The sequence below is a fragment of the Xenopus laevis genome, chromosome 2L, assembly GCF_017654675.1.
Source record: "Xenopus laevis strain J_2021 chromosome 2L, Xenopus_laevis_v10.1, whole genome shotgun sequence".
In the NCBI taxonomy this organism is placed as follows: domain Eukaryota; kingdom Metazoa; phylum Chordata; class Amphibia; order Anura; family Pipidae; genus Xenopus; species Xenopus laevis.
This window is the reverse complement of record NC_054373.1, coordinates 56,289,211-56,309,124: the sequence shown is the minus strand read 5'-3', so window position 1 is coordinate 56,309,124 and position 19,914 is coordinate 56,289,211. Positions and strand designations below refer to the sequence as shown.

The window sequence follows — 19,914 nt, the reverse complement described above, 5'->3', positions numbered from 1 at the left end:
TTGGAAATAAAGCTTAAACTTGATGGATGTTTGTCTTTTTTTTATCCTACTACATTACCAGCATAAATCAAATTGCCATGTGATTAACTCCTGGCTTACTTGCACAGAACTATACGTATATATATATTGCACCATTTTTTTTTTATTCTGTTTTTTGTGACAAATAAAGAATATTTACACTTCTGCAAGTAAATATGAGCAAACTTTTTGCCTGGTATAGATTTGAAGCAAAACTTTACCAGCAGCAAATTTTCAAGAAACCACACTAGAATTTCACTGTTTCACTTGGAAAAAAATGCTCCTGCTGACATTTCCCTGCATCAATATTGATACCGGCTAGCAAGAATTTAGTTGCTGTCTTGCAAATGTCAATCGGAGGGAGCAGGAAGCCCGTGCTCCATTCAGACCTGCCCAACAAAAATGCCTTAACCGCAGTGTAATATTACCTTCCATTGACTCCAATGCTTTTCAAATTAAAAAAATAAGTGATAAATATTCTATGTGTATAGGATCAGTTAACCAGAAGCTTGTCGTCCAGAAAAATTATTTTTTTAAATTTTCACTGTAATAATAAAGCAGTCCCTTGTACTTGAACCCAACTAAGATATAAGTAATGCTTACTAGAGGCACAACAGTCCTATTGTGTTTAATTATAGTTTTAATGATATTGTTGTAGAATTAAAGTATGGTAATCCAAATTAGAGAAACATCCCTTTATCTGGAAAATCCCTGGTCCCGAGGTTTCTAGATATGTACTGTACTTTAAATAGTCATTGTTTAGCCATAATTATAGGAAGGGAGAGTCCTGCAGTGCCACCTAATGGCTGAAAGGCACAATTTGTAAATTGCTTTAAATGTCATTTTTCAGTTTACTTTACCCACATTAATATGTGTGCATAAGTTTTTATTTTTATTTCTGTTATTTAACAAATGAAATAGATACTGAGCAAATTGAAATAATACGTTTAAAAATAATCATCTTCGTTATAAAATGAAGCAAATATTGCCTTATAAACTAAATAAAATTGTGTCATTTTTTCACCTCCCAAAAAAGGTTTTCCACTGTCATATTTGATCATAATAATGTTGAGAGAATTAGAACAAATACATCCAGTGACCAACCAACTACAACCAAGCACAAAGGTGACATTTTATTTGACCAAACGCCAGTATCAGTAACACGCGTTATCTCCATAGAAGAAGACCCGGTACCGGAGTTGTTTATTAAAGACAATAACGTTCCTGAAGCAGAAATTTATGAAATACAGGATAAATCAAGCCATTCTCATTATGATGTACCTACAGAAAAAAACTCTGACAAACTAATGTATGAACAGATTATTCCAGAAATGGAGAAATATGTTTCCTTTGGAAAAAATAACATTGGCATATCTAAAAACTTTCCAGATGTATTAAAAGACCAGCCAGAAATATCACTAAGAATATTAAAACCCCAAAAAGACATTTTTCTTGACCAAACTACACGCTCAAGTGTCAGTAATCCAGATCATTTCCAAAAACAAGAGCAGACTTTGAAAAGTGGTTCAGTGAGGGGCAGTGATAAATCAAACCAAAAGCCATTACAAGTAGAAATCTCCCAGATTATTAAGGAACTGCAAAGTGGTACCCTCACAGAAGAGATGAAAGTTCAGATGAATAAAAAAGTGACTTTCCAAGAAAATGTTCCAAAATGTATAAATGATGAAAACAAACAAGACATCCAAAAGCCAATACAGAACAATGAGGAGAAACGTTCTCTTTCTCACCCAACAGGACAGCCAGACCATGTTTACAAGATTTTGTTTGTTGGCAATTCAAGTGTTGGGAAAACGTCATTTTTACACAGAGTGCACGATGGAGCTTTTCACCAAGGTTATTCAGCTACAGTGGGTAAGAACTTCAAGACATCATATCCCAGTGTTATTTGCTCTGAATAAACTGGAGGTCCATGACACACTTACAATAGACTCAAGAACAAATGTAGTATCAGCCACCAGTGATTCAGCACAATTATTTAACACATATTTTCCTCACCATGCACTCTTGTCAGTTAGTGTTTTGCCAGAACACTCGTCCCCAACTTCCTGCTTACTTTCCAGGCTCTCCTTGTCTGTCGGGGATGCCACTCCTTATTGCAGACTTCCAGAAGAAATGTTAGTCTTACTTTCCAGGTACACTAGGCCCTACATACTTTTATCCCTTTATCTCTGGGTCCCTAACTGGACGAGTAGCACAAAGACACTGGTCTCTAACTTCCTCCTCGAGCCTCAACTTGTCTCTCTACTCTACCACTACCTACTACTCCAAATAAATCTAACCAATCTCACCTACTCATTCATACCAGTTACCTGTCTGGGGTGGCCAAACTCCCTGTTGTCATTTTCTCACTGGCCAAAGAGGAGGCAGCTCATTATACTACATCTTATATAGCCTCTCCTAGGGCATTCCCTCTTCCCAACAATGCCACCTGGTGGCTGAAACTAATAATAGTAAACACAATAGAAACATTTAGAAAAATGTTACACTTTGTCCAAATCGTAAATGATCCCTAAAGTGTAGAAAGCTGAGAAATAATATTTTATTGCAGAAAAAGGTTTCCGTTTTTGCTTCATTAAGCTGTGACCACCAGCTCACACTGGAATGATATATTGCCCGGTATGTAATGCCAGGAATGAAACTTGGTTCATCTAAATCCATGGTGGTTTGTACTCTCTTCAGGTTTGTGGAAACAGTCTGCCATAAGTGAAGGCGTTTAGATACCTTAGGACCATATTTATTAGCAACAATAAAAGGGAATGCAAGATGGATAAGTACGTTGGGACAGCAGTCACAGTTTTGTGGACATTTTGATTCATATGAGGGACGTACAAGCTGAAGTTTTGGACAAGGCTCACAGTTAACCAACCAAGCAATGTAGCCATACTCACTGTTGTTGTTAACTATAGGAATGAACCAATATAAGGCCACAGATACAGTCTGCTTCATTGTGGTTTCTCTGCAGGTTTTCACTCATTTTCATTATATGGCAAGGAGTTTAGTTATCTGGGAGTACCCTTGAGTGGTGCTGTTGCCTTTTCAGAATGAGCAACCTACCTTTAAACAGGTGACCTGCTGATTGACTGCTATATGGTACTGCACCTGGGCAAACTCAGTGTAATTTATTATATAACCTCAATGATTCTTTAATAATTGTAAATGGTCATTTACTACAGCAATGGGGAAAAAAAAGCCAGAGTGCACTCCTTTGTACTCATTAAAGGGATCCTGTCATCGGAAAACATGTTTTTTTCAAAACGCATCAGTTAATAGTGCTACTCCAGCAGAATTCTGCACTGAAAAACAGTGCAGAATTGGGGCAGCTGGGAAATTGACAATATGTCTAGCCCCATGTCAGATTTCAAAATTGAATATAAAAAAATCTTTTTGCTCTTTTGAGAAATGGATTTCAGTGCAGAATTCTGCTGTAGCAGCACTATTAACTGATTCATTTTGAAAAAAAAAAATGTTTTTTCCCATGACAGTATCCCTTTAAGGCTGCACTTCTTCCCCTGTCTTGCTGAAATCTGCAACTCATGCCGAATAATAAACATCTAGCATGAGGTGCAGACTACAGTGTCAGGAGGCACAGACCAGCCTAAACACCTGTCATAGTAAGGACAGGGCCATGTTGCATCCTGCAAGTTAGGGTACGAGTGGAGGGGACATCTATGGGCCTCTTTCCACCTCTCATGAATACAATGGAGCCATTGGGACAACCACAAGTGAGCGCAGAGATCTGCGGCAATTCTGCAACAAGCGGTCATAAATAACTCCTTTATTCTCATCAAAAGCATATGAAAGCAACAACTACTGTTTGTTAATACTGGGTACTTTCCTCTGATTCACATCAAATGGTATTCTTTGTATGCAGAACAGCTTTCTTAATAGAATATAATTTGGATTTTTTTTTTCCAATTTTAAGGGATAGACTGCCGTATAAAAATCTTAAATGTAGATGATAAGCATTTTGCACTACAACTCTGGGACACAGCTGGACAAGAGAGGTAAGAACAAGCAAGGATTTTCCAAATACTTTAGGATTTACTGACACTGAATGATGTCTTTGAGGTTTTTTAGCAAGTTTTCTGTGTCAGAAAAGGAAAGTAAATTTTGATATGCAGTGTGCATTTATTCTTTTTTTGTATCACTAATAGTATACACTGCAAGACACATTAAACTAATACAGTAATAGGAAAAATAAAATACATACTGATATAAATTACTACAGTGAAAATGATGTGCTGAAAAAGATAAACAATGCAAGTTAAAACTACTCAACAACTGGTATTCCTTGCATAAGGATTGTGTTTCAAATAAAAAATACAAAAAATATCTGAGATTTAGAAATTTTATTGATTATTTATTACATGGTATATAAGAAGAGTTATTGTGGAATGTTTCCACGAATGTGACAGAATGTGTTCTAGAAACTATAAGAATGTCATATAATTTTAATATGTATATATTTAACAAATAAAGAGCCGTCATGCTACACTAACGGACATTCAGAGAAATAATGAGATGAGAGGTACAAAGCCCTGTCCGTAATGACTTTCAGTTTAGAGCGTATGTTATTGCAGAGGTTAGAATTCCTGTACTTGGAAACTTGGGATTAATTTGTGACCAATAACAGAATTCAGGAATTGAAATAATACATTGGGGCATGGTGACAACTCAAATGGCACACAAATACAGTGCTGGTATGCAGCCACGGTCAATTTATACTTATAACAGTTGCACATAGGGTTGTCACCTTTTTTGGAAAAAAATACCGACCTTCCTATATATGTAGATTTTTTCCCTATTAATAACATTGGGGTAAAGCATAATTTTTACCGGTCAGGCCCGTAAAATACTGGTTAGGTGGCAACCCTAGTTGCACATGAATGTTATAGATATCCCACATGCTGCCAGGCGCGAGAGGGGTTAAACCTACTTGACGCCTTCCACCAATCAACTGCTGGGGGAGGCTTTTTCGAGACCTTGCCTCTGAGCAAACATGTTTTGTGTATTTACAAGTGGGGTGGTGTGGAAAGCTTAGTTCAGTTATTCAGTGAATTCCAGCTATCAGTTAGTATTTGACCTTGGCCTGTCTGACTTTGATTTTGTGCTGAATCCTTGGTAACAAAGTTTTCTAGTTTATTGGTTATGACCTGACTCTGTTCTACTTTCTTCCTCTGTTTAATCCCAGGTACTGCACTATCGGTTATCCCATTATGTATGATCCAGCTAGTATCCTAACTACAGTATGCTCCTGTCTCACCCCTCAGCACAGCGCCTTCTCCCTTGTGTATGAACCAGCCTATCTGACCATTCCTTTGCTCCCAGTGTTCTTGGTGATGCTGGTTACTCCATGTCTGGCACTGTTTGAGTTATAGGTCAACATCCCGCTATACTCACAAGCAAGTTGCTGGGGCTAACTAACAAATCTCGGCACTGTTATGAGTTATAATTCTGCATACAGCTATACTCGCAAGCAAGGAGTTGGGGCTGGTTAACATAATTCCTGGTACTGTTATGGGAATATATGGGACTTTCTCCCCCCATTCTGTTCTGGTATGAAAGGCTCAGCCATTTGGATCTAGCACTTAGGGGCAGATTTACAAAGCTCGAGTGAAGGATTCGAATTAAAAAAACTTCGAATTTCGAAGTGTTTTTTGGGCTACTTCGACCATCGAATGGGCTACTTCGACCTTTGACTACTACTTCGAATCGAACGATTCGAACTAAAAATCGTTCGACTATTCGACCATTCGATAGTCGAAGTACTGTCTCTTTAAGAAAAACTTCGACCCCCTACTTCGGCAGCTAAAAGCTACCGAAGTCAATGTTAGCCTATGGGGAAGGTCCCCATAGGCTTGCCTGTGATTTTTTGATCGAAGGATATTCCTTCGATCGTTGTATTAAAATCCTTCGAATCGTTCGATTCGAAGGATTTAATCGTTCGATCGAACGAATAATCCTTCGATCGTTCGATCGCAGGATTTGCACTAAATCGTTCGACTTCGATATTCGAAGTCGAACGATTTTAGTTCCTGGTCGAATATCGAGGGTTAATTAACCCTCGATATTCGACCCTTCTTAAATCTGCCCCTTAGTGTCTCAAACCCTAACACAAGCACATATTATGCACCATGTAATCTGTATTCAATACACAAATTATTACATCTCAAATATAATGCCCATATAGATTCTTAAAGTGCACCATTGCCTTAAATTATGGAGTTAAAATCCTATAGTTTAACCTAAATCTGGAGAGCTTTGCAGTAAAGGCTATATTAGCTTGTGAGAACCATTGGTATACATTTTATAAACTCCATTCATTATTCTAAATGCTACTGAATATTTCCCAGCATGCCCATTGGTTTCAATTTAGTATTAGACCTTAGGTGACACTGTGAGCATACAGGAATGTTTTGGGTGAATGTCTTATTTGTTTTGTCCAGCAAGTAATAAAAACATTGAGCACAGAATTTGGTAACTTGACCACAGTTGGGGTTGCAGCTGAGGGGTGAGGGGCTTAACATTCTGGGGTAAATTTATCAAAGAGTGAAGTTCCGCCACTATAGTGAAATTCCGCAGCTCTCAATTCATTTCTATGGGATTTTGAAAGGTGAATTTATCAATGGGTGAAAGTGAAAGTTCACCCTTTGATAAATACGCCTATAAAAATCCCATAGAAATGAATGGAGAGTGGCGGAATTTCACTCTAGTGGTGGAACTTCACTATTAACTTCACTCTTTGATAAATATACCCTTCTGTGCCCAGAAAGTACAGTATGTACCAAGCTAGAGCAACTGTGCAATAAGCGGGTGTATGGCATTGTATTGTTTTTAAATGTATAGGCATAATTTGTGCTTTTGATGAATAATTACAGTATTTGGACTGGAAAGTTGGTTTGCAAAAAGCAAGGGGTCAAGGCAGCATATTTGTATTTTAGTTTCAATGTATTTTACTAGTGGTGTCTGTGCCAGAAGAAATTGTGATAGAGAAGATGTTCAGGAAAGAGAGGAAAGTATGGTCGGAAAACTAGTAAATGTTCGAGCATGGATTAATATTTGGGCAGAGCAGTACCCATTACAGTATACTGGGGAAAGGATGCATTGACAGAAGCCAATGGAGAAGTAATAAACTGAGAGTGAGAAGTTTTTGAATTGCGGGTAATGGCAACTGACCCTAGAATCAAAAAAAGAGAAGGGAGTCATAGAAACAAAAGCAACAATAGAAACCTATAACATTAAAAACATAACATTTCCATATACAAACTTGATGTGCGTTTTGGCAGTGGTTTGGTTCTTACTGATTGTGCTAATTGTGCTAAATATCCACAGGTTTCACAGTATCACAGAGCATTTCTTTAGAAAAGCAGACGGGTTGGTGATTATGTATGATGTTACTTCTAAAGATACGTTTTCTGCCGTACAGTACTGGCTGAGCTGTATCATGGTAAGTAGATTGGTTAAAATAAAGGGTATATTTGCAAAAGGCCACAGGCAACTCAGAGCTCTTTTTAGGGCTAGTGTGCAATATGGTGTACCCCAGCTTGTATTAAAACGATCATTATCGATTATCAAATGATCCAAAAAGATCACATCTTCTGCCCCACTCCATTGTCCAGGATTTTACTTACCTCATCATAAAAAGTAATCAAACTTGTCTGACATGACCTATACTTCATAAAGCCATGCTGATTCCTGCTCATAATGCCATTCACTGAATGTGATCCCTTAACAAGCCTTCAAATAATTTGCCCACCAAAGATGTCAAATTTACTGGCCTATAATTGACAGGCTGAGACCGTAATCCCTTTTTATATATTGGAATATAATCCATAGGTACTATACCAGATGAAAGCAAATCTGAGAAAATCAGAAATAGGAGCCGGTCTAAAACTGAACTACGCTCTCTTAGAACCTGGGGGTGTATGCCATCTGACCCTGGCGCCCTGTTTACATTAATTTTTATTAAAGCTTTATGAATCATATCCTGAGTCAGTCGCTGACTAGATTGAGCTGAGCCATCAGTGCAGCTATGAAGTGAGCCTGGGAACGGACTCCTCTATTGTATACACTGAATAAAAGAACTGATTTAGCACATTTGCCTTTTCTGTATCTGTTACAACCATATTGGAACCATTATTTAAAGGAGCATCACTATTAATAAACTTTTTGGGGTTAGTCTTAGCCTCAGCCACAATTCACTCTTCATTTCCTTTCTTTGCCTTCCAGACTGTTGTTTTACAACATTTATTATAGTGTTTATATTCATTAAATGCAGCTTCTGTCCCCACAAACGTGTAGTAATATAAGCTTTTAAATCCTGCCTAATAAACAGACATACCCCTCTTCCTTTTCTATTGCCTCTGTTTACAAAGTATAGCCTTAACAGTACCCCCAACCAAATCTCCTCCCATTTTCCCTTCCTTTGCCCACTATCTCATCTAACTTGTCTTCCAATGAATCCTTTACTGAACCCTCCTCCCCCCATGCCTAGTTTAAGATTTCCTCCAACCCCTTAGCCATCTTCTCTCTGAACTGCAGATGAAATAGATAACTTTTTTCACAGTCTAATTCCTCCAGTTCTCTCAATGTTCAATACAACTCCGAACAATATGAACTGATGAAAATAGGACAAGCACAGGTTTTTTAAATTAAATCTGACCTACCTCTCTCTAGATAACCAAACTACAGTATATAAGCCTGATCAATGGTACACTTTAGAAACAGGCCCGGATGTCTGCCTTGTCGTATCGCCCGCAGTCTTCACATTGCAGGGTCCCAGTGCGCATGCACAGGAGCACTGGTAGCGCTTCTTAGAATGTGGCTGGGCGGCATGCCGCCCCTACAGTCTTGCCGGCCTAGGCTTGGGTTTTTGTGGCCTTGTCAAAAATCCGGGCCTGTTTAGAAACTCACAGATAGCTTCTTTATCAGTTAAAGTGGATGGTTCATACCACTCTCTCCCTTTTCTAAACGTCCCCCTCCACTGGTGGACAACCAATTCCAGAATGTTCTAAAGAGGATTCTCTGTCACAGACCAACATCTCATGACTAATATATATCATTAACTCATTACAAATGCATCATTCAACCCTACCACCCCCCTACCCCAAGGATCATGAATGTTATACTCAGCAAACATACGATACGGGGTGATATTTATGGATTTTTCCTTGATGCACAGTGTTTAGCTACAATCTGGCAATTTTGTTCTTTGAAGCCCAGCTTAGAAAAAATAAAGGGGATCTATCATGCCCAAAACAAGTATACAATAATATACTATAGTATATATAATAATATACTATATATACATTTTTCAGATCGGTCACTTTAATTTTTCTCTAACAGAATAAAACACAAGATGATATTGTCATTCTCCTTATGGGAAACAAAATAGACTGCGAGGTTGAAAGAGAGGTGACAACAGCAGATGGAGAAGAGCTGGCCCAGGTTCGTAGTGTGTGATTGCTGTTTTATACAAAATTACCTGCTTATGACGTGTCTCATTCATTCATCAGCTTTGGCCTCCCTGGTAAAGTTGCTTCTCTTTTTAAAATGAGTTCATGTTATACTGTGTAAAAATCTGGTAAATAAATCTGGCATAATAAATAAAATCATTGTGGGGTTCTTTTTCTTAATTCTGGAGTTTTGTTTATAATTGACTGAGCTTTCAAAGTAGCAACTTCCTTTTAATATATAGCATGCCTTATGGAAACATTAGTATATCAGCAGTGACATAAAGTTTATTGGATTAACAGAAAATATGCAATATGTATCATAACAAAATTCGACAGGTACATAAATTTGGGCACCCCAACAGAGATATTACATCAATACTTAGTTGAGCCTCTTTTTGCAAATGTAACAGCCTCTAGACGCCTCCTATAGTATTTGATGAGTGTCTGGATTCTGGATGGTGGTATTTTTGACCATTCATCCATAAAATCTTTCCAGTTCAGTTAAATTTGATGGCTGCTGAGTATGGACAGCCTTCTTCATATCATCCCATAGATTTTCGATGATATTCAAGTCGGGTGACTGTGACGGCCATTCCAGAATATTGTACTTTTCCCTCTGCATAAATGCATTTGTAGATTTCAAAGTGTGTTTAGGGTCATTGTCTTGTTTGAATATCCAACCCCTGCGTAACTTCAACTTTGTGACTGATGCTTGAACATTATCCTGAAGAATTTGTTAATATTGGCTTTAACAAGGGCCCCAGTCCTGAACTAGCCACACAGCCCCACAGCATGATGGAACCTCCACCAAATTAGACAGTAGGAACAGGTGTTTTTCTTGGAATGCAATGTTCTTCTTCTGCCAGGCAAAGTGCTTTTTGTTATGACCAAATAATTAAATTGTTGTCAAAGCACTTTGTTCCAAAATGACTGTGGCTTGTCTAAATGAGCTTTTGCATACAACAAGCGACTGTTTGTGGCGTGTGTGCAGAAAGGGCTTCTTTCTCCTCACCCTGCCATATAGATGTTCTTTGTGCAAATTGCGCTGAATTGTAGAACGATGCACAGATACACCATCTGCAGCAAGATGTTCTTGCAGGTCTTTAGAGGTGATCTTTGGATTGTCTGTAACCATTCTTACAATCCTCCAGATATGCCGCTCCCGTATTTTTCTTGGCCTGCCAGATCTGGGTTTTACAGCAACTACAACTGTGGCCTTCCCTTTCCTGATTACATTGAAACTGACAGTTTAAACCTCTGAGATAGCTTTTTGTAGCCTCCCTCCAAACCATGATACTGAACAATCTTTGTTTTCAGATCTTTTGAGAGTTGCTTTGAGGATCCCATGCTGTCACTCTTCAGAGGAGAGTCAAACAGAAGCACAACTTGCAATCGGCCACCTTAAATACCTTTTCTCATGATTGGACACACCTGCCTATGAATTTCAAGGCTTAACAAGCTAATCCAACCAATTTGGTGTTGCCAGTAATCCGCATTGAGCAATTACATGCATTCAAATTAGCAAACTTAAAGGAAAACTATACCCCCCAAACAATGTAGGTCTCTATTAAAAGATACTGAGTAAAACAGCTCATATGTAAAACCCTGCTTCATGTAAATGAACCATTATCATAATAATATACTTTTTTAGTAGTATGTGCCATTGGGTAATCATGAATAGAAAATTGCCATTTTAAAAAATAAGGGCCGCCCCCTGAGATCGTACGATTCACTGTGCACACATACAAACCACATGTAAGGTCACATGAGCCAATTAACAGACAGAGTTCTGCCTTTTGCTTCCTCACTTCTTCCTGCTACAGTTATTGTTGTAGTATTTCTGGTCAGGTGATCTCTGAGGCAGCACAGATGTTGATTCAAGGCAAGAGGTGTAAAAGGGCAATATTTATGTAAATATATATTCCAGTTTGGTAAGATTCTTTAATATGTCATTCAATTTGATATAAACTATCTGTTGCTTATGTATTCATTTTGGAGGTATAGTTTTCCTTTAAAAGGGTACCCAAATATTTGCACAGCCAGTTTTTCACATTTGATTTAATTTCATACAGCATACTGCTTCACTAAAAATCTTTGTTCAAAAAACACCCAGTACTCAGATGTTCCTGGGAAATGAAGACATACCACTGTTACCGTTTTTGTTGAAAGTGGAATAAATTAATATGCAGGCTGAGAGGGGGTTCCCAGACATTTTTTCATATGACTGTAAGCACATGGGGTATGAGGGGCCGCATCAAGTCTGCTGCCTTGTGGTCTGGGAGGAACAGAAGTATCTCTGCACAGATTATCCCCTCACCTTGTATTCCAGACCCCTTTCCCTTTTAAAACTGCAAGCTATAGCAAGCAGGCCCCCCTTTACTTCCTGTATCAGTTAGTATTGGTATATAATTTGATGCTGACAATGTGCAAAAAAATAATTATTAAAAACATATTTAGTACAAATTTTTACTGATAATTACACAAGAGTCACCAATATTAGAGTAATAGTACACATCACTCTAATATTTGTGACAGAGTGGATTTCATTCAGAACACGCTACGCTAGCCCTGTGTGCCACTAGTAGGGATGCAGTGAATCCCATGTTTGGTTCGGGATTCAGCTGAATCCAAGCTTTTTTTTATCATGATTTCCATTCTGTCAAATCCAAGAGCCTGGCCAAACCAAATGTGAACCCTATATGATTGAAAAAAAAACCCAACACACACTCATCTGGTATTTCCGTCTGTGCGCTGGCTTTTCCGGCACAGAAGAAGGGTTTGGGTTCAGTTTGGACTTTGTCCAAATCTGAACCAATGAATTTGGCGATTTGACTGAACCAAGCAGGGTTCTGTGCTTCTCTACCCACCAGCCTTAAGAAGACAGCATAATTTGCATTTTTGAAAAAGGTAACAGTTGTATAACACATGATGATAAAACACGGATTTATATAAAATCCCCATAATAATGGTTAAAGCCTATCTCAACTATCATCACGTGTGGCAGCTAGACATACCTGCACGTTGGCCATGCACATAGGGGCTGATTTACAAACATATGTGCTAAAACTGTTCCAGTGCAGTTGCCTATTGCAGCCTTTGTTTACATTTGTTTGCAGCAGACTGTTCAACATCAAGTGCTGATCCGTTGTTATGGAATGGATGTTGAGGAGCTAATATTGATGACTTACAGGTTGACTTACAGGCAAGCAAGCACAATGTCAACCCTGCAATTAATGCCTAATATATGACCCATTTATGTCTTGAACAGGCCTAAGGGTTTCTCACAATAAATATGATTTCTTCCTGCCTGATTCTTACCCTGCATGATTTCAGCGCTGCTTTGAAAAGGTATCCTTCAAACGAATCATTAATTATGTATATCACACCAGCATTTTCTGTTTTCTAGGAGTACAAATTATTGTTTGCTGAGTGCAGTGCAGCATCGGGCATCTACATTACTGAAGCACTGATTGATATGGCCAGGTAAAAGCGATAAAAAAGCTAAAATATTTTAGCTTTACTATCATTTTCAAGCTGTGAATTCATATAGTGTATTTTGATTACCGACATCAAGAACATTCTGTTTTTAAAATGAAATTATACAATTTTTACAACTGTGTCTTTAATGAAGAATGTAATGCCCACTACAGACTCGTTGCTAAATTTAAAGCTTATATTAATAAATAATATTATAAAATAGTTTAAGAAAACACTTGCTGGAATGTATACCCACTGGTGATTTTATCTTGTTACCCAAAATCATCCTCTGTGGTTCAAGGGAATACTAGATATAGAGCTTTCTCACCAAGGCTCACTCTAGTAGATCTGTTGTACAGCAAAATACCTGATTCCTTCAAATATTATTCCAGATAAAAGTGCCTCCTACCCTGAGCTAATTCCCCTTTTCTCTATTGATTATAGTGCCCATGATGATCATGTAGTTTTATTTTACATTTAATATGTGTACTTTTAACAGATCCTTAAAGAAGCATGAGGATGACATGAAAAATAATGTGGTAAAACTGAGACAGCCTACAGAAAAGAATAAAAGCTGTTGTTTCTAGTAGAGGCAGAGGATGTTTGGCATGTTTTCTCCAGGCTTCTGCCAACTTCAAATTATTGGAACATCCTTGGCCAGAAATGTCCGCCTTATTTGGAGCGGAAAGCATGGAGGACAGGTTATTTGCTTGAAGCACTGGCACAATGTATGAATAAAGTTTTTATCCACCTGATTTGTGTGTAAGCGTGTGTACATATGTCTGTGTTTTTCTTAAGCATAGCCACCAGCTCAATTTGAAATAGCAATTGTAGAGCACATTTTATTGTACAACCTGGCATTAAATTTGAATAAAGTATGAAAAAATAGACCTCTCCTTTATTCTAATTTTTCTGTTATAGTCAACAAAGCTCTCAAAATAATATACTAAATAATAAACGAATCAAAGGATAAAACAAACATTTATTACTCAACTTTCTAATCACATCTTCTAACTGACCCAAGTTCATAGCCTTTATGTAAAATAACAGTACGTATAACTGTTATATCATTATTTAAGTGGGTCATATATACAGGTATGGGACCTGTAATCCAGAATGCTCGAGACCTAGGTTTTTTCAGATAACAGATCTTTCTGTAATTTGGATCTTTATACCTTAAATCTACAAGAATATCAGTTAAACATTAAATAAACCCAATAGGCTGGGTTACTTCCAGTAAGGATTAATTATAGCTTAGTTGGGATCAAGTACAAGGTACAGTTTTATTTTTAAAGAGAAAAAGGAAATAATTTTTTAAAAATTTGGATTATTTGGATAAAATTGAGTCTATGGGAGATGGTTTTCCTGCATAACGGGTTTCCGGATAACAGATCCCTTACTTTTATTTAGATTTGGTGGGGCAGTTTGTTCATATGCAACCATACTTCCTGACTGCCTAATTTAATGGCAACTGAAGGGGACAGTTTTGACAGGCTGTCCTGTGATACAAATTCACCCAGTCTGCCCAAAATTTAATCTCATGAAGCCCTTTCTTAGCAATTGGTTTGGGATATAAGCAGTTGTGGAAATCAAAGATCTGCAGTTACTCCTCACTTCCCTTTACATCTTGTTCTTAGGCTTCATTCTGAACCCTTGCTTTGTTTATCAGTTATTGGTTGTTTTTTTTTGTATGTATTTTGTGCACTTAGGGAGTTATGTAATAAAAGGCACTAAGTTTGCCCAGGAGCAGTAACCCATAGCCACCAGGTAGCATCTACTGGCCACCTGTTTCAAAGCAAACATCTTATTGGTTGCAATGGATTACTGCTCCCGGGCAAACGTAGTGCCTTTTATTACATATGGGAGATAATGTCTAACCCTATTTATTGTACAGTGCTGATAAATATATTAATGTTGCCCACCCATGAGTGTGTTTTAGCAGTGTGAAGTTGTAGTGGGCAAACAGGCTATGCTGCTTTTAGTGTGTCTTAGACCCACTTCTACCAGAGCAACTCCCAGTACCTTGTTTGCTCCTCTGGGATTTCTTTGTAGCAATAACTTGTTTATTAACAGTGAACAACAACATAAGTGCAGTTAGTAGTCACTTCTTTGGGGTAAATTCAAATGCAATAGTGACACATCCGTCCCAGAGGTAAAGTAGACAAAATATAAGTTACCACACTCCCGAGGCAACTCCTCCCTGAGAGTAGAGCACTGTTCTTTGGAATCCTCAGCCTGGGGTCTTGTATCTTGGCACCCTACCTGGTCCTCAGCTCGCCCATTAAAATCCCTGCACTAGTGGCTCCCATACCACAGGGTCCTAACCACACTATTCCTCCTAGTTGGAGCAGAAGCTGTTCACTATCTTACCTGAGCCTTCCTCTTGCTTCTAAAGCAACTATAACAAAACTATCACTAGCCAACCCTATCTAAACTTTTTACCAAACTGTAGCCCTGGGCCTGTAACAACCTCCCAGAGAGGTCCCAGGAGCACATGGGGCTATACCCATCTACTGGACAACAAGAACCTAGATCAAATTGTAGTGGACCCAGGAAGGGAGATATAACTGCCTGGGTAGATCAAATGAACATTTTAGTGTCCAACTATATAGGGGAACCTGTCTGAGTAAACTCTTAACCAGGGCTGCCATCAGGGGGGCACAGAGGGTACATTTGGGCCTAAAGGGGGGGGGGGCAGCTGTACTGCACCAGAAAATCTTGTTGTACGGGCCCTGTGATTTCTGATCGCGGCTCTGATAATAAGTACATGTGTCTTTTGGATTTGAAATCTGCCTTTGATTTTTAGATTTGTTTTCTGAATAAGACAATGTTTTTTTGTTTTTTTAAATTGTCCTTAAGATTTATATCAAAACAACATGAAAAATTAACACATAATATGGCTACAACAAAGTTTGAATGTACTTACACATGACAAACAGAACTATGGGCAGTTGTCAGCCACAGTGGTGTGAATGTAGATTCTGCAGCTGGGGAAGCATGTACTCTGGAAAGATAAATCCCATTTTCTATCTTGCAGTCTGACTGGTGAGTCAGGTGATGCATGACAGGAGAATAGAGCCTGTCTTAATATCTATTGCCAGGTGGAAGGTTTGGTGAAGAACATTACATAAACTGGCATTGATTTCCATGGTTTGGGCTAGGTCTAGATTCCAGAAAATTAAATCTTAAGACTACAGGGTATAATGATAAACTTGACAAACTAATGAAAACCCCTACCCTCCATAGTCCCCCCCCCCAAGGTCCTTTTCCATAATGGATTTGCCTAGTGCAGTCCCATTAAGGGTATAAGTGGCTTGGATATTTTTACATCCCAGGTGCATGACTTTTATCAACATTGAATCTCATTTGCCACGTAGCTGCCCAGATTACTTCATTTGCTTCCTTTATAGTTATGCCACTGTCTAAATGGCTCAGTAAATATCAGCTCCACCATTTACCTTATCTTATTATGATATGTGTAGCACCAATTCTACCAAATTTGTCCTAAAATCAATATTATTGAAACATTCTTTAAAAGTAGCCCCTAGAGAAGGGGTTCACTTATCTCTATTCAGAAGTACTCAAATATGATGAATGTGGTTGAGGTCCGATCACTGTGGTGGAAAAGCCCTGTTAGTAAGCACTGCTTGCTCTTCCTTGGACATCTAACATACCAACATTTATTAACATTGGGCAAATCTGAACTTGGGCAGTTTCCGATGGCAACCAATCAAAACTTGATAAATGACCTCAACATGTCTGTTTGATCTTGTGCAAATCATCAACTCCTGGACAAAAAACCTAAATGCTACCCCCTGCACCAGAAGGCATTATTGCCATACTGCCATTAGAAAAAGGGCACAAGAGGGCAGACTCAACGTTTTCTCTGCTGAAGGAAACTTTTTTTTGTGGCTCCTCTGGTTCTGCAATCTTCACAAAATTTCCACCACATTTACGCTTGTGCACCTTAGTATCTGGGGTCCTGTTTGTTGCTCTCTTTTTAAGCTGCCCACAGGGACCATCACATTGCCACCAGTGGCGTCTCAGTGATTCCACTTCTTTATGAAATGGGTGCTCCAGCTATACACTGATATAAAAAGCAAAATCAATTTTTCAGTTGATCTGCAACTTTCTTAAAAATAATGCAAAGAGGTAGTTTACTTTGAAATTAACGATATAGACATATACATTATAGACATATATTTAGGGCAGGTTGTCATTGCAGTTAAATAGCGAAAGGTCTCAAAAAGAAAATCTTTTTAAAAATAAAAAATCTTAACATGCTTTTCGTTTGATTTAAAATGAAACACAAAATGTCATAAAATTTCATATCAGACAAAACTATAACTATAAATAAAACCTCCTGTTTGCCTCTTGGGCCCAGAAGTTGAAGTCCTGAAGCTGGGAAAATACCAGAAGCCATGAAAGGAGCATAAGGTAAGTTCCATTGAACACCAATGTGTTTTTTTTAATTGTATCTAAATTTTATTTTATTTAAATGTAAAAAATATTCTGTGTGTCTACAGTGATTAAATAGTGTCTAGGATGGGGGTTCCCAAACTTTTTTACCCATGAGCCATATTCAGTTGTAAAAAGAGTTGGGGGAGCAACACAAGCATAAAACATGTTCCTTGATCGAAATAAGTGCTGTGGTTGATACAACAACACATTAATAATATAAAAAAGGGCCTCAACAACCATTTGGTATTTAAACATTTAGCCGAAAAACACAATAAATTGACAGCGGGACTAAATTGATTTGGCATAGAAAAAGTTAAGCCACACTGGAGAGGGGAGGACCTAACTATCAGTACCTTACAACGGGAGAATTGGTGAATACATAAATTAAAGTCCCTATTGCCAAATGGCCTAAATGTAGATTTTAATCTACGAGCCTTTTTATTATAACTATAAATTGATTTGGGACTTATTTATGCGATCCTAAATATATAAAATAACAATAAAAAATAATTTGTGTTTTTCAAAATGGATACTTTTTATTTGTAATAAAATAGAGGTGAGCAAAAAATGTTTCGATTTAACATGTCTTAATCATACTGCTAGGTTATATTTCTTCCTAAGAAATATTTTGGGACTTTAATCAATGTTTTTTATAAAGTTGGACTTCTTTGAATATGTGGACATACTGCTAGGTCATAATCCTAAGGAACATTTTGGGATTTTGTGCAATGTTTTTGATAAAGTTGGACTTTTTTGAATATGTGGACATTTAAGAGTGGATAGAGGAAATAGATCGTCATCGCTCTATGAGGAAGCCTATCTTGGCGAAACGCGTCAGAGGTGATGATCGCGAAAGCAATCTCGCACATGCGCAGTTGCACAGAGGACTGACTTTTCTCCAAGTCAGTAATTAAAATTAAGCATTTGATTTGAGACCACTGGGAGCAACATCCTAGGGGTTATGAGCATTATGTTGCTTGTGAGCCACTGGTTGGGAATAACTGGTCTAGAAAACAAACAGGCATTGTCCCAAAATCCCATCCTAAGAGGTACTGCTCCAGGCTCCCCAAGAAGGCCAGTTCCACACTAATTGCAGCACATCATTTTAAAAACTTGTATTCAATCGAGCTTTGTTAAAAGTACACTCATCTATATACATTAACATTGTAGTGACATCTAGTGGACTTAAAATGCATCTTATGTTGAAGAAAAGCACTCCTTTTTTACGTTTTATGTATTGCCCAGATACAGACTGGTTCATACGATTACTTAGACAACTGCCATGACAAAGTACACTGTTGTGCGACTGGTGCTTTCAGATGTCTATTGATGCTGAGAAAGATTAAAGCTGCCCACATGGGACCAATGTGTTGATAAACTCTAACCATTATAATTGTTTTGTTAACTTATTGGTCATTGTGAAAAGAACTGGACAGTCAATACAATCCTTAAGCAAAAAAAATTGTCTGAAACAAAGACATCTAACATGTAGAAAACTTACTCTTTCAACCTCTATTATTAAAGAAAAATAAAATATTTAAGTTTCACTTTTTCACAGTCTTAATTTTTTCTGTGTTTATCTCCATTTCCCAAGCATATTATTGGATATCTTCTGGACAGATAGCTCACTCACATGCCCTCCTCCTCCCCACAGATGAGGACCCATTAATCCTGAAACCTGTATTGGCTTTTCCAGCCTCAGTGAACACAGCTCCATTTTATTCTCCACGTGTGTTTTGTCTCATAGAGCATTCTGGGAACGAAATAATAATCTCTGTAAATATGTAAATATGTCAGTGTGACATATATGCAACATAGTAAATACATAAAAATGAATACACCTTCCCTTTAGAGCCTTTTCAGCACCTGTGCCACACTACTCATCCAGTGCATGGCAAGCTTCAGGGTGCCACATCTATGTTACAGTACAAAGTGAATTAGGGTTGTGACACATGCAGAGATTTAGTCGCTTGCAACAAGTTTGCCACTCTGGGCAACTAATCTCCCCAAAAGTGAAGTCAACCAAAGTTTCCTTGTGAGGCAACTTCGGGCAACTCTGGGAAATCGAAGCAATGCCATCCCACCGGTGATTCACATTCTTGCCAGCGGAAAGGCATTTTGGGGAGATTAGTTGCCTGCAGTATCGCAGGCAACATATCTTCCTGTGTGCCTCCACCCTTATGGTACATTTACCTGGAAATGTTTTCAGTAATTTAAGCAATCAGAGGGTTGCATTTACTGGTTAGTTGTTTAACAACAAACATCTAATTAGTTGCTATGCGTTAAGTAGACAAGGGCGATGCCTTTTATTACAGGCCCTTTCTGACTTCAAGTCAGTGACTTGCTCCTAAGACAGAAAACAGTTATGGTTGACACAGCCCCTTTCAGCATTCTTATCAATAATATCTTGGAGCAAATTGCCTCCAAACCCCCATATATAATAAAAGGCCCTACGTTTGCCCAGGAGCAGTAACTCGTAACA

General features: G+C 38.1%; 1 protein-coding gene across 3 annotated transcripts in view; it reads left to right on the top strand.

Annotated features, from left to right (window-relative positions):
- The window catches only part of rab44.L (RAB44, member RAS oncogene family L homeolog), a 48,652-nt gene extending 34,791 nt beyond the window's left edge, over positions 1 to 13,861 (top strand). For all 3 annotated transcript variants that reach the window (XM_041581896.1, XM_018246356.2, XM_041581895.1), the window contains exons 11-16: positions 1,055 to 1,890; positions 3,962 to 4,043; positions 7,372 to 7,486; positions 9,385 to 9,486; positions 12,901 to 12,977; positions 13,471 to 13,861. In XM_041581896.1, coding sequence (XP_041437830.1) covers positions 1,055 to 1,890; positions 3,962 to 4,043; positions 7,372 to 7,486; positions 9,385 to 9,486; positions 12,901 to 12,977; positions 13,471 to 13,558 — 1,300 coding nt within the window. In that variant the 3' untranslated portion in view covers positions 13,559 to 13,861. The remainder of the gene's footprint in view (positions 1 to 1,054; positions 1,891 to 3,961; positions 4,044 to 7,371; positions 7,487 to 9,384; positions 9,487 to 12,900; positions 12,978 to 13,470) is intronic.
- The last annotated feature ends 6,053 nt before the right edge of the window (positions 13,862 to 19,914 follow it).